This window comes from Marmota monax, unplaced genomic scaffold, assembly GCF_021218885.2.
Source record: "Marmota monax isolate L192 unplaced genomic scaffold, Marmota_monax_Labrador192_F-V1.1 WCK01_AAM20220418_F8-fsc00254, whole genome shotgun sequence".
Classification (NCBI taxonomy): domain Eukaryota; kingdom Metazoa; phylum Chordata; class Mammalia; order Rodentia; family Sciuridae; genus Marmota; species Marmota monax.
The window spans coordinates 1,025,001-1,037,485 of NW_026694584.1; the positions used below are offsets into that span (position 1 = coordinate 1,025,001).

Sequence of the window (12,485 nt, forward strand, 5' to 3'; positions counted from 1 at the left end):
GAAAGTCTGAAAGACAGAAAACACAGGAGTACCCACCTATTGATGATGAGATACACGCGCCCATTGACTTTGGCGTGACTGTGGCGAGAGGCAGAAGCACAGGATGCAGAAGGAGAGAGAGAGAGAGAAAGAGAGAGAGACGTTAGGCAGAGCAGTGTGGGGGCTCTCCTGGCCTCCTGGTCACAGTGCCATCGCCTGCAAGGGTTGGCGTCAGGAAGGACAGTATGAGCAGCAAGAGTGGCAGCAGCACTGCCAGACACACAGGAATAGTGCTGAGGACACAGTGGCCCTGGCCACCGCACCGCCCGCCTCATACACCCGGGAGGACCATCCCTCAGACTTCTCAAGACAGCTTGTCAAAGGAAAGATGAAAGATTAAAGTTTTCTCCTTTCCCAGAGTTAAAAGAGTCCTACTAGGTAACCACAGTCAACTTATTTTCTCTAAGATCTTCTAAAATTTAGGTTCAAAAAAGACATTGCTTTGTTTCTATGTGCAAGACAATATTTTCTAACATGGATCATGGATATGTTGCAGTGACACAAGAGTAATGGGTCTCTAAGGAACTTTACTAAACTATTATCAGTTACACATTATGTAATCAGCATATCATTGCTATGCTATAACATCATATTATTGTCGATAGACAAGTGAAAAGACATTCCAGAGGTTCCTCACTTAGAGTTGATAATAGTTTCTTCTTGCGTACATTATAAAACCGTTTTCAGAAAGCTAACTTTGTAAAGTCTGTAAGGCTAAAGAAAACAAATTCAGCTTTGTACACACACACACACACACACACACCACACACACATACATGGGGAATGGTTAGTTGGATTTTGATAGAAACAACACTGTTGTGGTCAATTTCATGACTGCCAGGGGTTGGTTATTCACAACTTGTGGGCCATGTTTTTTTTTTTTTTTTTTGTAAAGCATCCAGAGAGGTGAGAGTACAGAGCAAGGCTTGAATCCTGACTCTACAAACAATTCTGTTTCTCTACCACTTTAATTTTAATTAAAATTGTTCAGGATTTGGGGACAGAAATACTTTAAGGTAAAAAGTATTAGTGAGAAAAATACTGCAATATAAAAGAGTTGCTAAAATATTTTATATATATATATATATATATATATATATATACACACACACACACACACAATATTCAAAATTAACTTTTTGGGGCTTTTCTATTGAACTCTGCATGAAACCCCCAAACACCACCTGGAGTGAGTTCCTTAATTTCCCTAAGGCCCTTTTCCCACAGCCCTGAGAGTGAAATCCCATGAGCTGCAGCCTCAGGGCTGTGTTTATACACCCTCTTCTCGTTCTCCCAGTTTTCTTTACAATTCACTGGTGAGGGGACACTCAGGGTGAGGCCAAGCCAGGAGGATGGGAAGTAGGATGGGGTGATGGTCCTTGAGGTCTGCTGTCCCTCTTGTCCTGTGAGAAGGGCAGGAGCTGGGAGGCTGAGGCCAAGGACACATGGGGCAGTGGCCCCCAAAGCTGCATAGTCAAACCCAGTGCACACAGGGACAGGAAGCTCCGTGCAGCACTCAGTTCTCACTTGCGACCTGAATGAGCGAGAACACTGAGGAGCCACGTTGTCCTCTGCAAAACCATGCTCCTGAAATCTTGCTGAAAATCTGGAAGAAGGTGGCCCATGTCTCTATGTGACCAGGCAACAGAAGACCAAGGTACGTGGCAATGTTAAGGCAAGAAGAGCCCTGCAGTCTGGGGGGCTTTGATGAGAAGCAAGCGCTCATGGGAGGGACGTGAGGCATTTAGAGGAAAAAAATCTAAGCATGTGATCAGCAAAGACCGATGATGACATCGCTTCCACAAACATGCAAATCTTCCAAAAGGTTTTCTTAATTATTGGAAGTGACTTTTGAAAACAAATGGCCTTACAATTAAATAAAGCCAGTACATAGCTGGAGTTGAATATCTAATGCTGGTTTCACCCATAGTTATCACATCCATGTCAAAAAATTGTCCCGCTGTCATTTCTCTAATTATTGACAGCTGTTAGTTTTTTACACGAGTACTCTTTCCAAATTTTAAAACTTAGTGTGATTTTTCCTGTCAGCAAGACTACCTATGGGGTCCCCAAACTTCTAATAACATCTTTATTTTTCCTAGTGTCTGATTATCACTAAAGGAAGTAAGTACACAGCACACAGGGATTCTGAGCCCCTGACCCCGCTCATGAGGTGGGAGATGGTGCAGGACATATTGGTGGGTGAGACCTCTTGGCCTTCCTGGTTGTTAGGATGGTGGTCAGGAACACCCTCAGAATGAAACAAAGTAAATCTTAGTTCAAATCAGGAAAGCAATCTACTGATCATAAGGATTATATCATATTTTCATCATTTCATAAAAGTGTTTCAGGTGTATCCATAATTCTAGCTCCTGTTATAAAGTGTTGGAAGGTTAAAATTTCCTGAGAATAGAATGAAATCCTACTTCATTTGCTACTGATGTGCTCATTTCTCCCCTTGAACTCAAAGAGCTAAAGGGAATTTTCACCTGGGGCTGGAATACTCTTTTTTTTTTTTTTGTACCAGGAATTGAATCCAAGGGCACTTAACCACTAAGCCACATCCTCATCCTGCCTCAGCCTCCTGAACGGCTGTGATTACAGTGATTACAGCTCTGTGTACTCCCACTCAAATAGCACCTTTCTCCCTTCGAGCTCAGCAAGTGTTTTCTAGGGAACTGAATCACGGGCCACACTGGAGCCCCTGAGGAAAAGCACCATTAGCATCCATCAGGAGGGTGCTTGTCATTTTCCTGTGGCGGGATGGTGGCTTCCACAGACCTTGGTAAGTGTGCCCTGTCGACCATTGTAAAGCGCTGACCATCACTGGAAGGGAGAGCAGCAGCCCAGGTGGGTCCCAGGGTTGCCTAGGGACAAGGGAAGCACCTCTCTGGCGGCTCACCTGTAGATGGTGTTGTCCTCCTTCCTGGGGATGGACTTGAGGTCTGTGAGTTCTAGGAAGCGGTCGTGGAAGTAGTGGAGGTGCAGAATGCACACCAGCAGGAAGGAGGTGGGGATGAAGATGCGCGTGAACAGTTCTGCCACAGTGAACTGCTTCAGGCCCAGATCCTCTAGCCTGGAAGGGACAGAGCAAGAGCAGGAACCTTCTTAGCAGCGAGGACACCGTCTCCTCCTCCGCCACACCAGTCTCTTTCTCTCACCACTGGCTGCACCCCTCTCCCACACAGTCCACCAGTCCAACCCGCCAGCCTTCACCATGGTCCATGTAACCTGGACGGGGCCATCTTCCTCAGTTCAGCCTCAGTCCCTCTTGAATGGATCCTTTAGTATCTCTGGATGCTGAAGTACCTCCAGAACTCAGCTTTGAGTCTCCTCTCTAACTGTACCCTCCCCTGGTGATCTCACCTAGTCCCTGGGTTTGTACACCAGCTGCACGCCCAAGACCAAGTGTCCACAATGGTACGGCCTTCTCCTGGGTCCTCTCCTACCCAAATCTCTACTGCAGCATGCCTGCTCATAGGTATTTCACATTTGATGTTTTCAAAACTGTTCTTTGTCTTCCTCTTCTTTGTGAAGCTGTTCTCCACCTCCCTGACCCCTATTCCTGGTCTTCCTCGGACCAGTAAGTGGCCTAACGGTGGACCCTGCATGAAATCCAGAAGTTGGAAGTCCCTGATTCTCTCCTTTACATCACAACCAGGGCGTCTGCTTCAGCCTCCTCTGTACTTCCCAAATCCGCCTTTTCTGCCATCTGTCTTTGCCACCTTAGATTCCAGGTGGACCATGGTCACTTCTCCCAGGACCACGGCTACTGCCTGTGAACTGTCTTATTTCTATTTGCGTTGCGCTTTCTGTCAGTCAAGGATCTTTCAAGACTTAAAAAAAAAAAAAATTCCAATAAGAGGAAGATAGCAGCCACCTGCCCTGAGCCAGCACCCCTCCCCTCCCATTCCTCCTGGCTCCCAGGGAGCTTCCTTCCCCTCCCTGAAGGCCCCAGGCCAGCCCTCTTCCCCCTCAGGGCCTCTGGCGGGAGTGCTCTGCCCCCAGACCCAGCTCAGTCCTCCTGAGAAGGTGGCTCTGATCAGCATCAGGGTCAGAGGAACTCAGTGAGGCAGGCGGGGCCTCTCCACTCAGGCTCCCCTCCCTGGGCCTGCTGTCCCCTTCACACACTCATCATCCCCCACCCTTCACCAGCTGGGGATGAGCTCACCCACTGCAAGGTTTTCATTTTCCTTCTGCTAGAATAGATGCTGCCCAGGCGCGAGGGCCCTTCTGGCTCCCTGCTGCATCTCCAGGCCCAGGGCCCCTGGCAGAGGGGGCCTGGAGGAGCCTTGGTGAACACACCCTGAGCAAGGCCGTCTAGCCCCGTGCGGAGCCTTTCCTTTCAGAGCTCCTCCTTGCCACTCAGGACACAGTGGCAGCATCACCTTTTGCCAAAATCTTCCCTAAAGGTGTTTTTCTGAACAATATGCATTCAAATCACCGCCCTCTCCCTCCAGTCACTTCCACATTCCATTGTCACCCAGATCACTTACTTTTCTTTTTTCAATCCGGTCATGTTTTGCCACAGGCCTGGGAAGTTTTCAAATTGATATGTGTATATAAAGATAAGCACCAGCATAGTGTAAATAACCACGGACATCCAAAAATATTTTAGAATTTTCCTCCACCATTCATAGTGCACCTGGGAATCAGACATCGAAAAGCCAAGGAGATGAAGAGCAGTTAGAGGAAAACCCACAAAAGTATTTGGTTTCTTTAGGACAAATGATCATAGACAGAAAAAGGGTCTGAAAATACAGTTCCTTCATTTTTAGTTCTTTCACATTTTGTTTCTTATTTCAGTTGGTGGATCTGGGGGAGAAGCTCTGATCCCTGTTCTACTGGCCCTGCGGCCTTCGGGTAAGTGTCTGGACCCAGCTGGGCTTTGTCTCCTCCTCTGAAGTCTGCGTCCTGTGGGGTGGTTATGGAGATGGAGTGGACAAGAGGCCCGTGGTTCCCAGCAGCCTGTCACATGTCTTGGAGGCACCAGGGCATGGCAACTGCTGCTCAGAGGTCTGTCAGAGTACATATGTCACAGCCCCAGGGAGAAGCCAGCTCTCTCCTCTAAGCTGTGGGTTGTCTTAAAGACATCTGTAGTGTACTGTCAAAGTATTTAAAAGTTCATTAGTTCAGGCGAGACCTTTTTATCTCCATGTGAGACACATTCTTGATTATTGTTTGGTTTATTTGCGGTTGGCCTGAAAGAATACTATACCGTTATCCCTGTTCTCTCATTGGGTTCCCTTCTAACCCCAGTTAAAGCTAGGTTTGTGGACAGGCAAGCTCATCACAGTGTGATCCTTTATAAATGTTAATGAAACACAGAAGCCTATAAGGGAGTATGCACCGGTACACACATCTACACACCCACACACGTGTGGTTTTCTTAAACCAAAGCCTGAGATATAAGCAAACTAGGAAATCCTCCGTTATTTAAAATTGTCTAGACATTGTTCTTAAATTTCTAAATAATCAGGTTTTTTATATCAATAATTTTTGAAAAAGTTATAAACATTTTTCTGACATTTTAAGAATCTAAAAATTTTAAAAAGAAAACCAGTCGATAATTATGCTTCCCCACTTCAGGAGTCTCGGGATGCAGTGTTTGATTTCAGCCATGACTTGTGTGATCTGTTTGTGGGGTTATAGCAAGCAAGAGCTCTACAAGGAGGCTCATCTCTTCCTGGGATGGGTAAGGGAACTGAGGTCAAGCAAGCCGTCCACCCACCTGGTACAAGGCCACACAGAACAGGAACAGCACCATGTAGATGATTTTGTACATGACGATTTTGCCCTCGAAGCTGACGAAGAAGAACATGCCACCACACACGTAGATCCAGTACTTGATGAACATGGCCACCACCAGGTTACCCAGCACCTTCATGATGTCCTGGTCTTCATCCTCGTCCTCTTGCTCCTCCTCCTGTGCTTCCTCCTCCTCCTCCTTCTCTTTGGGCTCTCCTTCCACCTGTATGTCTTGAAGGTCCTCATCTGAAAGGCAGAACACGACATCATTATCTGACCAGCACCTCACTTTGGCCGTGTGACATTCATGGGACATAGGAGCATGCAATTTATGAGTTACTGTATGATTTAGGCTGTTCTGTTATTTAATCATTTAAATAGCTTAAAGTTTAAGAGTTGAAGCCAAATATGATCGATTTAAATTAGATTTACAGAACGATTACAGTTTAAGTCTAAAGCAATTTTATGTATTGGAATTAAGAACACTTCATCTAGCTTTAAAATTCTGTAAGATGCAGGATTCATCTCTGGGTTAGCAAGGATACCTATATTTGAGTAATTTATTCAAACAACCAGTAACTCAGAGTGCAATCAGACCAATGGTTGATCTCAAATGAACCATTTACCAAAATCAACTGGTTGATCATTGTGCTAATCACACATTGGAACTCATATAGCAAGATTTGAGCCTTGTAGACAGACTTGTTGCTGGAAAACACCTCGGTGATTAGGGCTAGTTATATAAACATGGCGGCTGGCCTGTTTCCTGGCGGTGCCTGGGTTAAGGTGCAGCCCAGCTGCTGTGAATGCTAACAGCCAGGGTTGGTCCAGAGCTCTGAGGGCAAGTCCTTCCCAGTTACCTACACAGCAGGCCCCAAACCACAGGGATGCTAAAAGAAGCTGTCCTCTTCCCCCCCACTCCTCACTCCCTCCCTTTCATTTACTTGGTTGTGTATTATGTTCAGAAAAGGAGAAGATCTGAATTTAGACAATGCCAGTCAGTTTCTAGGTTCCATTTTCATTAAAGGTGAGTGAGTCCTTGGAGAAACCATGCAATTTTGGGGACCCTTAGTTTCTTCTGTTGGGAATCACTTTGGGGAGATCAAATGAACAGTTTTTAAAAGGCCTCTGTGAACTCTTGTGTGTTCTTTGAAAGTTACACATTATAATGTTGTATTTATAGATTCAAGTTCAAATCTGGCTTCCATTAATCAGGGTTTGTTTTGGTAATGGCTTTATTGAGATGTAATTCACATACCACGCAATTCAGCCACTTAAAGTGTATCACTCAAGGACTGGGTGTAGCTCAGTGTGTAATTTCCGACATATTTGGGGCTCTTTATACCTTTGCTGAGCTCAAGAAGTTGCCATCACACCCTGTCCACACAAATTTACCTTTCTCTTCATTTTCCTGACTTCCAATTTTGACTTCAGACAGAAGAGCTTCCTTTTCCTGAAGAGCTTTCTGCTCTGTGAGGTGCTGCCTCAGCAGGAGCCAAAAGGTGATAGTGAACAGAATCTGGGACCAGAGAAGAATCAGAACAAGAATTAAGCACAAATCTGCAGCATAAACACACTTCTGCAAATACACCGTTTTCTGCACCGTCCCAGCGGGAGCACGACAAATAACCACCACGGGTGAGACGGTCAGTGTGCCTTTGGGTTTGACAGAGCCGCTGCTGCTCTGCAGTGGGGACTCTCAGGCAGGTGTCCAGGGCCAGCAGAATCTTCAGCACTGTGTGGCCCTGGGAGGAGAAGAGCCAACGAAGGCACGGCCACCTGGCAGGACAGCAGCGCCGGCACCTGGGTCCCTCCTGGGGCTTGTCCTGGAGTGTCTGCCCGAATGTAAGGTTGCTGCCAAGTGAGGGGAGGGTCACTTCTCCTGTGACACACCTTTGACCCCCATAGTTATCCTTAAGAATGCTGCAGAAGGGAAAAGAAAGTTCACCCCAGAAAACACGCCCCTTATTACTCTCACTCCCTCTGGTGCTGAAGCAAGAGGGGACCCCTGCGCCCATACTACCTATCAGCATTTTCCTGAGAACTGAGGGAAAAGGTGACCCATGCCTCACTCTTAGGGAATCTGGAACTTGGTTCCTGGTAGGGTTTGTTTTGGTAATGGCTTTATTGAGATGTAATTCACATACCACACAATTCACCCACTTAAAGTGTATCACTCAAGGACTGGGGTGTGGCTCAGTGTGTAATTCAGTGGGTTTTGGTGTAGTCACAACGTTGTATGACCACTGTCGTAGTTGTAATCGATTTAGTTTTATATATATGTGTGTGTATGTGTGTGTGCATATATATATATATATATATTTTTTTTTTTTTTTTGATACTGGGGATTAAACCCAGTGCCTCACTCATGCTACACAAGAACTCACCACTGAGCAATCCCTCCATTGAAAATTATCCAATCTCCTCAAAAAGAAGCACCCGAAGAGGGACCTCCTCTTTTTCCTGTGACTCTAGTCAACCAGGGATTTCCTTTTTGCTGTATGGATTGGCTCAACCTGGACATTTTAAGTCAAGGCCTTGTGTAGCCACCTCTCTCAGCAGTGTAGGTGTATCCTGTTGTGGCACGCATGGCCCTGCGTTCCTCCTCCTTACTCCACACTGCTCCATGCACGGGTGCACGCTCTGCATGCACACGCATGGGCTGATGGGCACGTGGACACTTTGTTTCATAGCTGCGATGGCGAATGCTGTCTGACCACTCAGGCCTGGGTTTCTGTGCGCCTGTGTCTTCCATTCTCCCAGGTGAGGGCCTCGCCCTGGAATTGCTGGTCTCATGGTGATTCTATGTTTGACTTTTTAAGGAAAAATGAATGCTGAACGTTTTCCAGGTGCTGCACCAACTTACATTCCCACCAGCAGCGCACACGTCCCATTTCTCCACATCCTCAGTCACACCTGTTGTCTTTTATTATAGCCTTCCTGGTGGCTGGGAGTGATAGCTCTCATCCTAAGCTTTTTTGTTTGTTTGTTTGTTTGTTTTTTACATAAGAAGGCTTTATTTGCAGGGGAACAGGAATTTAACCAAAGGGCCCAGATCCCATGTCATCAGCAGCCTCCTCAGACTCCTCCTTGTCTCTCCTCTCCTCTGCTGCAGCAGGAGCTGCTGAGCCAGGAATGGCACAAACAGCCACAGCCACAGCCCCTCCACGGGCACACCGGCGGTTTGCCAGTACGGGGCTAGGACAGTGTTTTGCCATGCAGCTCACTGATGACCTTGCTGAACAGGCCATCATCCACCTTGAGGCCCATGCTCTCTAGGATCTTCTGATGTCCCTGGTGCAAGGAAGGAGGTGCCCCTGAGGGTGGCCAGCAGATAGGAGTGACAAAGTGCATGTCAGCGGTGGTGGACTGGCCTCCCGTGTGCACCCTCGGTGTGGCAGGGAGCCTCATCGTAAGCTTTTAATAAATATTTGCCAAAGAAATTAAAGAATTAAAAAGGCAAATGAACAAGTCATAGCTTTGTGAATATACTAGAACCCACTAAATCGCACACTATTTTTTTGGGGGGGGGATTCTGGGGATGGATTTTCACTTAGGGTAACTGCCCATTTCACGCTCCGTGGGGTGTTCACATGAACAGGCAGCAGGAAGTCCTCCTGAGCATGACCAGGACCTTAGGAAGTCAAAAGCCAGACCACCTGCGATTCTGAAAACCTGGCATGAAAATCCTGGAGGGCGCCAGGAGTTGACTACGGCCATAAACGGAAAGGAATCTGCTTCTGTCACCTGTGTTCAGAGAGGTCAGCAGCAATGAGGCCAGGTGGGGCACCTGTTCTGGGGAAAGCGTCCTGGAGGCCAGGCTTTAGAAGTGGGGTCAATGCCATCTGGGGGCCAGGAAGAGACAGGCTCGGGAAGCTGCAGGCCATGCTGTCTATCTGGGGGCCTGCAGAGTTTCTAGGATGGAGGCCTGATCCTTCCTTTCTCTCCTTATGCACACCCTGACTCACCAGCACTCTGTAAAGTGTGCTTAGAAAAGTGTTTGGAAGACATTGTTATGTTGGAGAGTCAATGAGCCTGTGTCATTAATGTCTTGGACAAAATCTTGCTTTTTTCCCTTTTTTTTTTAAACCCCCAGTTTCATTAAAATATAAATACAGATCCTAGCTTCCAGGAATTAGTGTTTTTTAAAAAAATTATTAACAAATTTAATCACCAAATAACATTTCCCTTCAAAGAATTGTTAATTCTAATTAGCCAGGAGGGAGCTCAGCCAGGGAGTTGGTGCTGTCTGTTGTCTTTGAGAGTCCGAATCAGGTTGTATGAATTCACACAGTCAGAAGGATGCGAGTTTGAATTTCTCTATGATCTTGAATTTCTCTTATAGAAGACAACTGGATTACCCGTGGAGTGAGCTGTGCCTGCGATTGGGAGGAGCCCAGGGAGGAGGTGGAAGGAAAGCCCCCAGGTAAAGGTACTGGTAGGAGGCTCTTCCACAGGACCAGCGGGGACAGAAGTGGAGTGGGATGAGTGAAGGGAACGTCTGGCCCACACACAGGAGATGTTGTCTCACCTCTCCTGCGGGCTTGCACCTGTCAGGAAATTTTTCTTTTACACATTAGCCTTTTGTCAAAAACTGTTACAGGATCAATCTCTGCCCAGTCCAGTTAGCCCCTGTCTACAGCCAGCTGCCTTGGATAGCGGGTGTCTGGTGACCTTCACATGGTTGCTCCCGCAGAAGGTGAAGTTCATGGGCAGTACCTCAGCCCTCTCCAGAGACAGAGATCTTCCTCATCTTGTGGAGAGCACCCTTCAAGGTTCATGGAATGTTCAGACCTGATTGATTTACTACCTCAAGACACAGTCATTGACCAGAGATGTGTATGGCACCTGAAAGAACGATCAAGGCTTGCTGTCGGAGAAAAATGCCCGTTTATTGAGGCAGCTCTGCATATTTATAGAGCCAGGGGTGGTCTGACAGTTGGCATGGGGTGCTTTTTGATTGGTGGGTAAGGATCAGGGGAGCCAGCAGGGCTAGTCTGATTGGTGGGTAAGGATCAGGTGAGCCAGCAGGGCTCACCATTGGACAGCTCTTCTTGGGAGATGGGGAAGTTAGTCTTTGCAGCCGGGGTGACTCCCAACAGCACCTACCATTTTGTTAACAAAAAAAGATTATAAATGGGGACTCCCAACCTTCTGAAATAAAAACTATTGAGACAGCCAGTGAAAATAAATGAGCCAGGAAGAGATTATGAATGTCCTGACCACAGGTGAAGGCAAATCAGTAGAGAGAGAAAAAAAAAAAAAACAAGTGTCATATTTAATTTTTGCTACTAAGAATGTGTGTTAGGACAGGATTGGAGTAAACACATTGTTAATAATAAATGCTTGTCTAAAATAGCAATGTGATAATAAGTCAATTCTACAAATTAATAATGTATCCAAGAAAATCCTCTAGCCCCTGGAGATATTTTATATTGTATTTTTCTGTTCACATTGTATGTTCCTATTTTCATATCTAATTGCTATCATATGCTAAAAATAGCTTATATTCTAATTTTTCTGAGTAGAAAGTGCTGCTATTTATAAGCTAATAACATGGTGTACTACATGTTAAATTACAGCAGCCTCTCAGCAATGTAAACTATTTCTCACAGGTTCGTGTCTGTTAATTTCTGCAAAGGAGTGATCATCTGGAGCCTAGTGTTATAAGGTTTGCTTCATGTGATGATTGTGATTAGCGCAGTTCTGTTTTCTTGATTTTCCATTCACTTACCTTTGAAGCAAGCTCTCCTGGCTCTTTCTTTTCTAGAAAACCCGGGACCTTTTTGATTTCTGGAAGTTCAAAGCTCCAGATGTACTGCAGCACCAACAGCAGGTTCCCGTAGACAACCATGAAGGGTGAGCTGATCATGGCGTACTTCCTCCTGTTGCGGATCATCCACAGGGCGCAGGACCAGATGAGCAGCACGAAGGTCAGCCAGCTGTGGTAGGTGATGCTCCAGGCCTGGGGTGGAGGGAGGCACCGTGTGAGAGCAGGAGAGCACATAGTGGACTGAGGGGGAGAGGCTGACCTGGGCTCAGGCGCAGGGCAGAGGCCAGGGAGAGGCACTGTGAGGGCCCTGCCCGCGAGCCTCCAAGGCAGTCAGAGGCCCTGCGTGGTGCCAGCGTGCGCCCTCTGCCACCCACCTCTTCATTTTCACCCTATTTTGCAGCGTCACAAACAACTGTAAGGAGCTATCTAAAATTGTTAGTAAAAATACATGATTAAAATTAAATTAAAATTTATTAAAATTAAGTTAGCAACTGACAACTACAATGGTCTGAATTATTTTCCTGAAAATATTCTTACGCAAGAGCGTTCACCAAAGATTAGGTGACAGCTGCCGCGTTTGCACTCTATGCACACCGAGTGAATTTGTATTCAGTAGTGTGTTTGAAGCCTCACACGCATACACACTCATACACACACACACACACACACATACACTGTGCCAAGCAGATAGAATGTTGCCATTTTTGTATGATCCAGGAAAATTATCTTTAAGATATCATAATTGCAGATTTTTCTCCCCCACACTGTACTCATTTGAGAGGATGAAGGAAAAAAAAAGTTAGGAGGTTCATTAGAAGATGTCCTGGCTGGGCAGGTGCACATGCCTGTAATCCCAGTGGCTTGGGAGGCTGAGACAGAAGGATCACAAGTTTGAGGCCAGCCTCAGTAATTTGGTGAGGCTCTA

The 12,485-nt window shown here is 46.4% G+C and overlaps 1 protein-coding gene across 6 annotated transcripts in view; it reads right to left on the reverse strand.

Moving 5' to 3' along the window:
• Piezo2 (piezo type mechanosensitive ion channel component 2) overlaps positions 1–12,485 on the reverse strand; it is a 359,603-nt gene that overhangs the window by 92,332 nt on the left and 254,786 nt on the right. For 4 of the 6 annotated variants that reach the window (XM_058571847.1, XM_058571849.1, XM_058571848.1 and 1 more), the window contains 6 exons: positions 11,522–11,752; positions 7,183–7,306; positions 5,771–6,033; positions 4,536–4,684; positions 2,942–3,115; positions 37–78 (listed from right to left, as the gene is read on the reverse strand). In XM_058571847.1, coding sequence (XP_058427830.1) covers positions 37–78; positions 2,942–3,115; positions 4,536–4,684; positions 5,771–6,033; positions 7,183–7,306; positions 11,522–11,752 — 983 coding nt within the window. The remainder of the gene's footprint in view (positions 1–36; positions 79–2,941; positions 3,116–4,535; positions 4,685–5,770; positions 6,034–7,182; positions 7,307–11,521; positions 11,753–12,485) is intronic. The other 2 variants (XM_046421440.1, XM_046421436.1) reach the window with 1 other exon arrangement.